Raw genomic sequence first — 14,438 nt, 5'->3', positions numbered from 1 at the left:
TCTTTACTATCATTGGCAGAAAATTCTTATAGAACTCATGAAACAAAAATGTTAAATAGTTGATAAGTTAAATTCATAGTTAATCTCAAAAACTGAAGTAAAGTGGGATGCACACAAGACAGCAGCAGTCAGAGAAATGTTGAGCCGGTTAATAAACGTGAGCTATGTAGTGTCACGAAAATGACAAACAAGCAAGCAGAGCTCACACCACAGTTTGCAGAAAGAGAAAACCTTCACTCACTTCTTTAAGACTCACTCTTGAAGAAGATGGAAGGTGATGAAGAGGATTTATTGCCCTAATGGAAGAGCAAACCGACAGCTGTCTTGCATGTGTAAGATTCAAAGTAGGACACCAAAGTGTTAGCAGGTCAGAAATATAATTCGGAGTAGAAAGAAGTCTTGGGACTCACATGGACCTGTGGGAGACTCATAGAGTTGTAAATGGGTATGCCTAAGGTTTTAAGAGCAATAGGTCAAAATTCTCAGGGGGTAAAATGTCAGTCTCTACTGCTACCTCCAGGTTAAGGGCATGTGATCATGATCCCACAGTGTGTATAACCCATCACATTATGCAAGTGCAGGTGTCATCACATAGGAGTATGAGAGAGGAGAGTGACCACAAATGTGCCAACAAGCTTTAGCGTGCACACAAGCTCATGTCACCTACATCTAGGTAACATGTGTGGGTGACAGGGACTGTAGTAAGGCAACATCCAGCACCTTGTTGATCTTGAATGTGCCTTTTTGAAATATATGTGTCACCTTTTCGTTTGGACAGACCGGGGAGGTAAAAGGATATTCAGACAGCTGCACAAAACTGTACACTAGCTCCTTCCCAACCAACTCTTAGATCAGGAGACTCCAAACTGTGACTCTAAGGTTTCATGAAGCTCTTTTGCCCAGCATCAGTTGCTCCCCCTCTTGGCTCTGATTTTTTAAAACAAAGATACAAAAAGATACAGATACAAACAAATAGATGAATGCAGAAAGTAAAAGCATTTTTTTAAAATTAACTAATAAATTATTTATTTGTAGCTCCAGAACTTTAAAACTACTCTGGTTGAAAAGACACAGAACATAGAAAACATATCAAAATGGTTAAACTGAGATGCTTATTTATATAATATTTATATAATTATATAATATAATATTTTTATATAATATGTTTATTTGTTCTATTTAGAGATCTTAGAGAAAAGCAGAGTTTCAAACAAGTACAGACAGGCAGAGATTCACCAGTCCACAAAAAACAGATTCTACAAATTGGGGAAGTTTTAAGAAAAGTTTGTCACAATAAAATGGTAAGGGTTTTGAATGTCTCATCATTTACAGAACATGTTATCATCAGAAGATTCTGAGCACCTGGAGGCAAGGTAAAAGCTAAAAATCAATGTTGTAAGCCTCTGATATTTGAGGCCTCAGGTAGCTGTGCATGAAAAACAGGCATGACCCTGTCATGGGAATCAATGCATGAGCTCAGGGAAAGTGAAAAACCATCCTATGATCAGAAGGTTTAAGATCTTTTTGGAAAATGTGAACGTCATGTCCACGGGACTAAAGAATAGAGGAACCATCCAGCTTCATTTCAGGGCTAACTTCACTTCAAAAATCTGAGGGGATGGGGGTGTATTAATCCCAAAATAAGCAAATAATATTCCATATTCCATTTTTTAATGAAATAAAAGGGTTAGGGCCTATCCCTAACCCTAGGACCTGAGCTAACACTATTTTGTAACATTTGTGAGGCTATTTCAGTTATTTAGTAATTCAGCGCAATGCACAATGAACAAGTCTGTACAATAAAATGCAAAGAAAAATAAGTTTTGATGAGCTTGGTTGACTTTTAATCTTCCTGGGAATTTGTGTGATCAGGTTTATTTCGACACACTGGAACAAACAAAACTACAAGCTTTTTCTTATTTTTCAGATAATTCAAAAGTAAATATTTAACTAAAAACTACTGAATGCGTTTTCTTTCCTTAAAAAAATACATTTTATTTTCACGGTACAATTCTGAGCTGAAAACTTCTTCCTGTTTTATTTTCTCCCTGAAAGCAGTTCCGGCTCTCTCCTCTTAAGATCATTTCGCTCTCTCTAAAACCATCTGTGCTTCGGAAACTCGACAAAAAGCAGCTGCAGTGTTTTAGAATTTAAGTTAAACAGAAAATTGATTAACAACACACAATTTCATATTGGATGCTAATGTTTTTAACGCTTAAAATACCCAGGGTGCCACATTAACACAAGACAAAGAAGAGCAGATACTAAGCCTGCCTTATAAGGAAATACCTAAGAGGCAACCAATGACAACAGTACACTGTTTTTCACATATTATAAAAGTTATTTATCTGTGTGACTCGGGCTCTACATGATGCCTTGAAAGCCCAGCTGTGTGTTGTTTCAAATATCCAACCTCCTAATAGAGACTGATTTTAGTTTAAGTAGTTTTCGGAGTTTTTCCTTTAAGGATAACGAAAGTAAAAACAAAAATCCGGACAACAACTTTGGACTTTGGACTTAAACCCACGGTCATTTACACACACACGCGTGAACGTTACTTTGAACGAACTTTCTTACCCGCAGAGGACGATGTCATCTGCATGACAAATAGCACTGATAGAAGAGATATTCCAGTCATTTTCACTTGGTTAAAACTTACAAAAATTAAATAAAGCTCCGACAAATAAATTAAATTGACTGAATCAAATTATTTATTATTAGCGAAACCAATTTAAAGCGATTGGTGAAAATAAAAGAACGGCTATCCTTTCCCTTACAACTTCATGGTCAGGCAAAAGCTGCATAAAAAAAATGAAGAAATCATTGTGCAGGCGTAGTTTATATAACCTTTGTTTTCCAGAAGATTCTGGCTTCTTCTGGGTTTTTCTGGTTGTGAGCAGAATGTAGAAGTCTTCACCTGAAGTCCGATGTTGGCACTTCCGCGTTACAGAATACAAACAAACAAGAGTTGCCGTCCCATAAAGAATCCATGCACGACTTCAAAACTGCTACATTTTTATGATGGTAAAAAAATACAGAGGTTTTTTGAAACACGTTTGAGGCAATTGTACTGGAATTGTATCAAAACAATACAAGTTTCAAATCAACTATAAACATCTCCACGCTGACATCTACTGGCAAATCTATGCCATCGTCACATCTGGCAGGTCTGTTCTGTAAAACAGTGACGCACCCAGGCATTACGCAATTTCGAACAAGGCTGTTTATCATACCAAACTATGAATAATTATGAGCAAAACACCTGTTGATCAAATAAAGTCTACTGAGTAAAAATAAAATATATGTGTGTTCATTGGGATATTGAGACTGAGTAGGCTTCATTGGGTTGGGTAAGTCTAGACGTGTTTGGTTAACTTTTAAGCTTTCTGGGAGTTAGAGTCTTCAGGGGTGTCTTACGCTCTATCTGCTCTGTCACACAAAGTCTGTTGGCCTATTAGCCAGGGTCCACCTTGCCATGTCCGCCTCCACCCTGTCCTGTTTAAATGGTTGTTTAGCACCATGTCCTTTCTCCTGATACCAACATGTAGAGCTACCCAAATAATATTAAATACCTGCGTAAGAGTTCATTGAGTAAATCTGTTCAACTGGTCAAATGTTTAACCTATTACCGTAAGTTAAATTAAGTTATGTAAACTAGTGAGCACTGAACTTTTTCTATCCTGTGAGTTCCCTGTTTGTGGGACAGTCATTAATATCACTGCAATTTCTCTTTGTGCCAAATGATCTGCAACTCTTTTGATTCTGTTATTCAGTAACGCAAATGATATTCTAACATGACCATACATCTATCATGTCTGTTGATCCATCTGTGTAAATGTCCATTTAAGTTTTTAATTTAATATGCAAAGACATTTTTGCTCTTTTTACTTTCTGCCCCTTGAAGTTTCATAGCTGACTGATTGTTCATGGAGGAGCAGGTGGATCCATTTAAACACTGAAGATTCTTTTCCCACAGCCTAATAACAGAGAAGTGGAAATGACCTCAGTTTGTAAAAAGATCAAAGCAAAAATAATTAACTGAAGAGTTATTCGTGGTGTGTGTGTGCTGTGTTACAGTAGCTGCATTTGCAGCAAAGCAGAAGAGACTTAGCAACAGATTAAAATCAAGTGTAACAACATTTATATTTCTCTCCATTCACAAAACTAACACATTCTAATTCGAGTCAGAATGCACTCCTGTAACGTTACAACTGGGTTTATTCACGAGTTATTTAGAAATACATTCAAAAGAGACTCACATATAAAACGTATTCCCCAGGCAGGAAACTAAAAGAATAAGTGAAGAAACACACATAAAACTAACATTAAGCACAACACAGCTCCATAACCCATTACTCTCATTTCATAGTAGACCTATGGTTAGGGCTGTAATATACACTGAGTAGGTGAATATATTTAATATGAAGAGCCAGCAGCTATTTTGAGCTTACAGGTCAAACAACAACAGAAAAGTTAATGTGCAGCAACTGAGCACCAGCAAGTTGCTGGTTACATGGTAGCTTTAGGTCCTTCAAATTATTTTCAGTATCACATTTAATGACATGTAATTTTCTTTTTTTCCCCCCTTCTTTCCCACCTGTCCTATCCAGCAGTGTAGCAATCACAATTATTGTCTGTAGGACCAGAAAAATGACCAACAGATTTACTTTCCCAAGTGGATCATTACAGCGTTTGCTATACTGGTCCACTTGATTCTCACAGCTTATTCGATTTTTATTAGGATTCATTTATTTTCACTTATTACAATCAGAGCAGACAGGGCTGGGGACAAGAAAGAGAAAAAAAGGAAAGAGAAGTTAAGGAAGACGTTAACACAAGGAGAGGGGAAATAGAGGAGAAGAGGAATAGAGAGAAAAGACACTGCAAATCTGCTTCAACACCTGCTGAAAACAACATGCAAAAAACAACACAATAGAGAAACCACAGCAACAACCAAGATATGCAAAAGTAACAGTAAATAATAAACATAAAATGTTACTGAGCAGCATACAGTACCAATAATGCATCATATGTTTAGAGGCAGTGGCCAACCAAAATAGTGTGCATTTGTGAGCACCTCTTTATACACTACTGTGGATGAGTGTGCTTGTGTTCACAAGGTTTCTTCACGTAACTATCTAAGTTAGTTACATGAAGGCGATCGGGCGATCGTGGCTCAAGAGTTGGGAGTTCGCCTTGTAATCGGAAGGTTGCTGGTTTGAGCCCCGGCTTGGACAGTCTCGGTCGTTGTGTCCTTGGGCAAGACACTTCACCCGTTGCCTACTGGTGGTGGTCAGAGGGCCCGGTGGCGCCAGTGTCCGGCAGCCTCGCCTCTGTCAGTGCGCCCCAGAGTGGCTGTGGCTACAATGTAGCTGCCATCACCAGTGTGTGAATGGGTGGATGACTGAATGTGTAAAGCGCTTTTGGGGTCCTTAGGGACCAGTACAGCGCTATACAAATTACAGCCACTATTACCATTTAATAGTGGGTGTGGGGAGCCATAGCCCTGCCCCCAGGACTTAAAGCTGGCATGGAGGAGATCCAGGCCCCACCGAGAGCCCAATGAGGACCACCGCAGGGATAAACACTGCAAAAGCACACAAAACACACTGTAAGATAAATAAAACACAATAGAGGTAGAATAAACCCAAATCTCATAAAACACAACTGAAGTATTCTTGGAATGACAATAACCTAACAAAGTAGCTGTGGAAGTAACAGAAACCAAAACACATGAATTACTGTCACGTGTTTGAAAGAAGAGGATGGTTTCCGGGTGCTGTGATGGAGAAAATGATGCAGGGTAATGTGTGCTGTAATCGCTGCTAAACCTTCCTCTTGTGTTAGCTTTCTGTTATCATCTCTTATGTTAACGTGCCAGCTATTAAATCAGCTATAAAATACACTAAAAACAATAAGCTATCATCCAATTTGTTTCTCATCTATTGGTTACCTTGTTAGGCTTCTTATCTATGAAAATCTTGGTTTTAATACTTTTAGTGTGGGCCTCTGGGTCTTTTTTGTCACGATTTCAATAAAAAAAAAAAGAAAAAAAAAAGGTAAAATTAACCTCAAGAGAATCATATTAATAAATAAAAGGTTTTTGTGTTACCTGACTAATACTGAGGGGTATAGGACACATCTCTTAAATAAATTTGTTTGATTTTTTTCATTTTAAGATTAATAACTAAAAATGACATTTTTGTTTGTTTTATTTTGTAGAAATAGAGGTTGCTGACAAAGTCAAAAAGCCTTGATACAATAAACAAATGTGATTTTTTTATGCATTTAAAATTAAAAAATGTGTCGGTGCTGACCCTAACACAAGAGGAAGGTAAAGCAGAAGTCTGAGCAGCTTTGTAGAATTAAACTGTTGTCGTATAAAAAGCAGCTGCTGTGCTGTAACACCCAACTTCACCAGTAGATGGCAGAAGACATTAAAGTCCAATCGTTCATTTCAAGCTTCAGTCAGAGGGTTAAGAGGAGGATATCTGAGCTGGTCCAGGAGACGTGATCAGGAAAGAAGTCCAGTCTAAGTCACATGTTCATGAGTCTTTAGTTCATCAGACATTAAATACAGTAAATAATTTTTTTACGTTTTCATCTCAAGCTATATATTTTGACACTGAATGTTTCCCAGTGGAAGGAACAATACATTAAAAATCAGTCAGTCAAACAATGATTATTACTGACAGCACCAGGTTTATTCACTTCTATACTTACATAATATCATAAACCATAATTGTAAAATGGAAGTTTTCATAATTTTCTACATTTTTGGCTTAAAAAAATAAAATAAAATAAAAAACCCTCTTCAGTCACAAATACAAACATCTTGTAGTGAAGCTTTTGTGTGCAGTTTAATCACTGAAAGATTTTTCTGCTGTTTTTAGTCTGAAGTTGCAGTTTCATTATTTTCTTTGCTTTCAGCACTGAGGAGAGGAGTATAACGGTTAGCCACAACTAAACAATAACAACTCAGATTTTCTACCTGATACTTTAGTGAAACCCACAGAACCACATGTGAAACGCACATGACAACAGGGGTTTATTCAACAAACACAGAACATACAAATAACAGTAAAGTTATTGAGGACATAAATAAATTACATATTTATTTTACCAGAGCTGAATTTGCAAGAAAAGTCATTGTCACTTTTTAAAAAGTCAAATTAAAGTAAATTAAATTAAATGTTATTTTTTTCTGATTTAGTGAGAAAGAAAAATGAAACATAAAGATCAGTGTTGACGTCCTCTGGTCTAAAGTGTTTGGGGGACCAGTTAGAGACCAGCAGCTGGACGTCAGTTGGACTGGTGGACTGAAGAGCAGATGACATCAGGCTCTGGTTTAAAGTCTGAACACAAACACACAGTTTAAAATAATCATTCTGTTTCTCATACTAGGCCTTTGTGCACCACCTCAGCTCATCCTCTCTGTGAAACAAACAGTTTTAGCCCCTCCCCCTCTAAGACACCTTTCCTCTGATTGGCTCTCCCTCTCCAACACAAGGTTTGAACAGCATTTGAGAGGAGCTCCTGCGGCTAATATGATAATATCAGCCATCTTCTCTCTCTGACATCATAAAACTGCAAGAGTGTAAAACTTTGAACAAACTGAGTGTTTAGGGCAGTCTGCAGCCAGAACTTTTAGCTCACAGCAATTACTTGGACACTGACCTCAGTATTTTATTGGGCGTTAGGTTCTATAAGATGATTAACATAAGATGCGGCCTGATTATTAAAGACTGTATGTGAGAAGGAGGGTTTTGATTTCAGGCCAAGGAAGTATTAATGGCACACACAACCTGTAGTGTGCCATCCAGAGTAAGAATCTGGTTAGATACCATATTTCTACGATTTTTAGGGCAGGACAAAAACCCCTGTTTTTAAATCTGAATTTAAAATCAGTACACAAAAGAAAAAAAAAAAAACAACAAAAAAAACATATGACAGGAAATTAGGAAAAGCAAAACAGGTCCATTGTAAACCAGCTTTTTCTTTGCCACACCTGAATTACAAAAATAAAGAAAAAAAAAATCAGGTTCTTTTTCCACTCTGCAGATTATTTCACATTTGTTTTAACCTAATTAGTCAAGTACAAATATTACAAACCTAAATATATTGGCCATTAGTAAAACTTACTGTCAGAGTTCACAAGTCTGACATTGGTCAGGATATTTTTTGGTTAGCTTAGCTTAGCATGGCAGCTGGAAACAAAGTGAGCAGCTAGCTTGTATTTGTGTAAAGTCAAAGATAAAGAGCAGCTGTACCTGGGCCTTCTTGTTCTGATGGTTGTTTTTCCATAACGGACGTTTTCAGTTCTCACTGCTGAGTCAGCTAAATCTGTCTCTGCATAATAAAATACATTTAAATTACTGCATGTACAACAACTGCAACAGTACTGTATTATCACACACAGCTATATTTTCTGCAGCATTAAGAAACAATTAAGTGAAGATGTTTACAAACTGCATCAGCTTTTCAGTTTCCTCCTCTAAACACCTGCTGTTGACCACAAAGCATTGGGGGGCATTTCTGAGAAAAAGAAGCTGGACGACCACAAAGCTGCCATCTTGTTTCAATGCAGCCGGAGATACTTCACCACAGAGCACAAAGCAAACACTTTCTCACAGCATGAATAATATTATTAACAAACCAGCACACACTGCAGTGAGAGGTCTGATCAGACTGACAGCAGGAAGTAGCTGCTGTGGTTTTACATGCAGAACTTTAAAAATGATTCATGCATTGGACAGTTTGAGAGGCTGGAAATGAACAGTTAATGCCATTTCTTTAATGATCTGTCTTTTCAGTCTCTCTGTTTATGTCTTATAATAAAAGTCAATTATTCCTGATAATAAAGCTAACAGCTAGTGTTAGACAGAGATCACAGACACATCTGAGCTGCTTTTAGTGATTATCGGTTATTTCTAACATTATTGAATATCCTGTGTGGTCTCTGCACACATCTTTCATCTATTTATATTCCTACCCTGTTTATTCTCCTGCTGTAACTATGTGAATATACCAAGTCTGGAACTAATAAATGCCATCTTATGTTTTATTCTCCATAAAACACAGCAGTGAGTGCCACTGGTAAACTGGCAGATATGTTGATGCATTTCTGTGAACATAAATAGGAATGAAGTAAAAAACGTTTAACATATTATTTTTACTAAGTATTTTCTGTCTGACCCTCTGTCTCTAAATCTAGATCAGCTGGTTTAGGAAAACGAATTAATTGTGATTGTAAAATAAAGTTTTATGTGTTCAGCGGGAGCCACAGAGCAGAGAAACAGGAAGTGTTCTTGGTTTAAGATACACTGTAACAGAAAAAAAGGAACCACTAAACAGTTTTAAACGTTATAACACAAAATCAGTTACACTTCAGGGATGTCAGGAAAACGAAACCATTGTGTGTCTATTTCAGCTGCTTCAGTGCAAATCAAGGTGTCAGCAGTGGAGACACAACAAGAAGTTAAACTCAAAAAGGTGAATGGTTTAGTCAATGGTTCTCACAGATCATTGCTCTGTTCTGATGTCTGACTGATGTTTCTCAGTTTTGCTTTTTCCTGCTGTTCTTGTCGCTGTTCAGACAACCTCTGAACTCTGAACTGCACAGTGCTGGGTTGTGAGCACAGGTCCCACTGAAATAATGTCAGCACCTGATACCAGTGAGAGTTTAGTAGGTTTCTGGTAGGAACATAAAGGAGCAAAGTCAGTACTGCTGCTGGGCTGATGCTCTGTCTCATCTCCAGGTATTTTACCTACTGGAGTCTGAGGCTTTGTTATGATTTGGCACTATATAAATAACACTGAACAAAGCAAACCTTGTTACAGCACATGTGAATCTACCCTCCTGAAGGTGCTTGACTACTAGAATGGGCTGCAGGGACCACCTCATGCTACCATTAAACACAAGCAAAGAATTATACTCTGTGTACATCTTCTTTCCCTTTTTTATTTTTAAATAAACAGCTTTAAAACAGGATAGCATTTAAGGAAAGTATGAGTAAGGGTGTTTAAATAAATTAAAACCATGTAACAAGTGTTATGTGTCTCTGCCACGGTGCTGGGTCTATGACCCAGTGTTTTGTGTTTGCTTAATTTATATTGCTTGATTATTTGTGATTCATGGCTTTGGTTTCTTGCTGGGTTTCTGTGCATATTATATGTCTCTATATGTCATGACTCTGAGTCTGCGTCTTTCTGAATGTCTTGTGCTTCCTGTTTTATTTTGATAGTCCTTGTCCTATGTCAGTGTATTCTGCTCTGCTTCCTTTGTCTCGTTATGGCAGATCAATTCCAGCTGTGTTCCCACTTGTTCCCCATCCTCTGGTCCTCCTGTCTGTGTATTTAAGCCCTGTGTTGTCCTCTGCTTGTTCCTGGCTTGTCTTCCCCTGTTGGTCCCTCTGTGTTTCAAGTTTTTCTTAGATCTTTGTCGCTGGTTGCATGTTCCTTGTTAGCTTTCCCAGTTTAGGTTTTCCTTAGTTTAAGTTATAGCCATTTCCTGGCTTGGTTTATATGTTGCTTTCCACTATAAAAAAAACCCTCACTCAGTAAGTTGTCAGTGCCTGGACCAGGTTCACAATCCTCTTTAAACTTAATCTTTTCAAATCTCTTAGACTGAGTTTCTGAAGTGTTTTTTTTTTCTTTCTTTCTATCAGGATGCTGGACGACTGCAGAGCTGTTAGCTTCAGTTAACCACAGACCACAAACACACAGTCCAGCTCACAGTGAACAACACTCAGTAAGTGCAGAGTTAAACACATGATTACATCTGAAAAAGATCAAATATCACAAAAAATAAAAACTTGAACATTGTGAATTCCAGTTTTGATAACACTAAATCAGGAAAATGTCCGTTTACTTTTCCTAGAATCCACATTTACTATACATCACTATATACTTCTGATCATCCCTCACATACTCTATAGTGACCTTAAAATCATTAATCATATAATTAAAGTCAAGATCAGGCTTCAAAAACCTACATCTGATTCTGCACTCATATTAAATTCAGTTTAAGATACAAGAAGCAGAAAATGTCAGAGAAAACATCTTCATAATAAAGACTGTCATCACAATGTACATGTATGGCCTCACTTCAAAACTGGGAAACTCCACTGAAGTCCTTCTAGAAGCAACTCTTAACTCTTATTGCTCACTAGGTTTTTGGAAATTACGTCCCTAATCTGTGTGAAGTAGTGCGTTATACAGCTTCCATTGAGATTTATTTATTTAGTGGCAATTCAACAGTAATTTAAATATAATTTCTGCTGATCAAACTGAAGTAAAGAGATACAAATCTCAAAAATAAGCAGATGCAGTTCCTCTATTGTCCTCTTGAAGCATCAATAGTGAGTCAGCCCCCAAAGACTAACAGAATTAGTTCACTTTAGTGATTTAAAAAAAAAAAAAAAAAAAAGAACACTAACTAACTTTACTACATTACAAATGGCTTGAGGAAAATATGTAAACTCAAATATTACCTCTGCTTCATCAGATTGGCTTTTGTTATCTTGACAGTGTTGTACATGACATGAGTGATGATGTCATCTTCTCCAACTTCTGCTTGATCTGCTGAAATGATGCAAAATGAACAAAATATAAATTAAATATATAAACAGAAATTAAATTTAATAAAAGTTGTTACTGTGATCATAATGAATGTGAACTTTATTCTACTAAAGAAACTCAAACCTGAAAGTTCAGGAGTCTCACCTTCAGGTTTCCTGTGAACACATCGTCTCACCAGCAGAACCAGTAACACCAGTAGAACCACAACACACACTGATCCAACACATGACAACACAGAGAGAACAGGAGGAGAGAGTGATGGAGGAAGAGTGATGGAGGTGGAGTTAGGAGCAGAGGATGTAGGTGGAGGTGTGGTGGTGTGTTCCCCTAAAATAAAGCAAACACAGTCATGAAGTTGTCGTCACATTGTGAATGTTGAAAGCTGCAGAAACACAGACAGGTGAGTGTGTCACCTGTGACAGTGATCCAGCTGGATGGAGACTCTCCATGACCGCTGATGTCACACTTGTAGAGGCCTTCATCAGACCTGGAAACATGCTGGATGGTCATGTGACCTGTAGGCTGCTTCCTGATGAGGGAGCCATCTTTATAGAAAGCAGCTGGGAGGTTGGAGGGAGTGGTCTTTGTTTTACAGAGCAGAGTGACGTCATCTCCCTCCATCACAGGGAGGACAGGACTCTGCAGGATCACTGATCCACCTCAACACAGAGACAAACTACAGCATTTCATCCATTTACACACAGCTTCATCAACACTAACTCCACACACTCAGCTTACCAGTGACTGTCAGGTTAACCATGTTACTGATGGGGCCCTCTCTGGACTCACACCAGTAAACTCCACTGTCCAACTGGAGAACACCACTAATGTTGCACGTAGAACCAGCTGGTTTTCCCCACCCATCTCTACACTGACTCCTCTGTTGTTTGCTTGTGTTTCTCCTCAGAGTCCATCCAGCAGAGCTGTCGTCCTCCTCACAGCTCAGAGACACAAAGTCTCCTTCAAAGAACTGAGAGCTGCTGGGACTCACAGTCAGACGAGCTGTGAGGGTTACAATGAAAAACTGATGATCTGTTAATCCATCAACCCAATCAGGTCATATCAGTGAGCATTTCTCAGGTTTAAACTGTGACAGAAGAAGGTTACTGACCTTGGTTTGTTGTGCAGCTCAGCAGTGAGATCAGAGCTAAAGAGAAATGACACTCAGGTTGATTTGAGGCGAACATAAAGAAAAACTCCACACAAACAGCTGACAAACACACAAACACATCTCTTCAACATGTTTCAATGAAGTTTGGACAACAAAAGTCTGAAAAAGTAAATCCCACAAAGTCATGTGTCCACTGTGCAGCTGTGTTGATATGAGTGAATGATTTGATCTTTTCACTGCCTGCTGTGTTTCCTCGACTCCTGAGCAAAGATAAAGAGTCAGTTCAGACCTGCAGTTGGTCCTCGTGGTGTTTTGAACTTGAATTCAGCCTGATTTGTTTTTCATGTCTTCTCCTCCATCATCAGTTATCAGGAGAGCAGACAGTCAAAGTACAAGAATTCAAACAAACACAGAGATTCTACTTACAGAGCAGACACAGCACAGATGTTTCCTTCATCGTCCTTCTCACTCATTTGAGCTTTTTTTCATTTCTGTCACTGACACCAAGTAAAGCCCGCCCTCTTCCTCTGAGTACCAGCTTTTTTATTGGTTCAAACACAGTTTTGGGGGACTCACTTTTTTCTTTGTGGAAAGACACAAGTGGTACATTATAAATTCACATAACTGTCGAGGTCTCTCGTATACGGTATGTCTTTTTTAAAAAAAGTCTTTCAGCTGTGCAGAGACACAGGAGGACAGAGTGGAACATTGATTCAAATGCCATAAGAGGGGGATGTTTGACTTCTACAGGGACTTTGCATTTAAGATGTGTTTATCAATAACATGCCTGTTAGTTTCAGCATGTTTAGGTTACACAGGCACATCAGAGGATGGCACATCTTTACATGCTGTAACAAGTTTTACTGCGTCTGCCAGAATAATCTCAAGAGTTTGAAAAAGAGGACACACGAACAGGGCTGTAGATTGGATTCAGGACAGGCATCTGTGTGAGGGTGAACAGAGACACTGCCAGAGATCTAATGAATAACTTCTAGCAGCTACAGATGTCGGACAAGATGGGGCCGTGTTTGGCTCCGCCACTGGCTATCGTCGCTTGCAATATTATTTTTACTCTTTTGTGTCTAAACTTTGTTTCTGCTGCTAGAATTTACGATCAGGGCACGCTGTTGCACATTAAAGATTCAATGGAGAGCTACAGATGGGACAGTTACAGGAAAACTTTTCCTCCTCCTTTTATATGTTCCTCACCTGAGTGCACGCTACTGTACATACCGGTGGGATTCAACCCGAAAAAATGAAGGAGGGGAACCAGGACTGGTGTCAAGGTGAAGTACCGAAAGTTAGCTTCTTGCTGTGGGGAGATTCCAGGTTCCTGCGAGTAGTCCATTTAGTGTCACCTGGGGACGCTACTCCTCAGTCTGCAGCCAGTATTCATGGCTTGATGGCAGCATGCGCACCTTTCGTCAGTCATCTGTCCGCCGCTTTGCTGACAGTAGCGATAGACAACCATGGATGTTAGCTTCGCCTAGCCTTGGAGTCACCGCCCATCGCGGCAGGTACGCAGGTGTGCACAGGTGTTTAATTCAAGTGCCACAGCACTCAGCTGTTGAGTGCGCCAACCGAGCGTCATCAATTTGGTTTTCACTGCTTAACGCTCGTTCAAATCGTTTATTTTAAACGATCACTTCGTGAAGGAATCTTTAAACTTTATGTGTTAAACTTAGACGTGGCAGCAAAGCATGGATTCACTTGAAGGAAATCTACTCGGCTGGAAGCGCCGACATCG

At 38.8% G+C, this 14,438-nt stretch overlaps 1 protein-coding gene across 1 annotated transcript; it reads right to left on the bottom strand.

The window, feature by feature from the left end:
* Positions 1–6,703: 6,703 nt before the first annotated feature.
* Positions 6,704–13,217, bottom strand: LOC146713124 (Fc receptor-like protein 4). The gene is made up of 7 exons (XM_085452338.1): positions 12,692–13,217; positions 12,319–12,582; positions 11,994–12,239; positions 11,725–11,907; positions 11,493–11,583; positions 8,271–8,349; positions 6,704–7,355 (listed from the first exon to the last, which is right to left on the bottom strand). Exons 1-6 carry the CDS (start codon positions 12,765–12,767, stop codon positions 8,334–8,336), a joined length of 876 nt encoding a protein of 291 aa, XP_085308464.1. The 5' UTR covers positions 12,768–13,217; the 3' UTR covers positions 6,704–7,355; positions 8,271–8,333.
* Between the last annotated feature and the right edge of the window lie 1,221 nt (positions 13,218–14,438).

This window comes from Copadichromis virginalis, linkage group LG3, assembly GCF_057382275.1.
Source record: "Copadichromis virginalis isolate Kocher_CV1m ecotype Utaka linkage group LG3, C_Virginalis_male_GT1.1, whole genome shotgun sequence".
Lineage (NCBI taxonomy): Eukaryota > Metazoa > Chordata > Actinopteri > Cichliformes > Cichlidae > Copadichromis > Copadichromis virginalis.
This window is presented reverse-complemented; position numbering and strand designations above follow the sequence as displayed.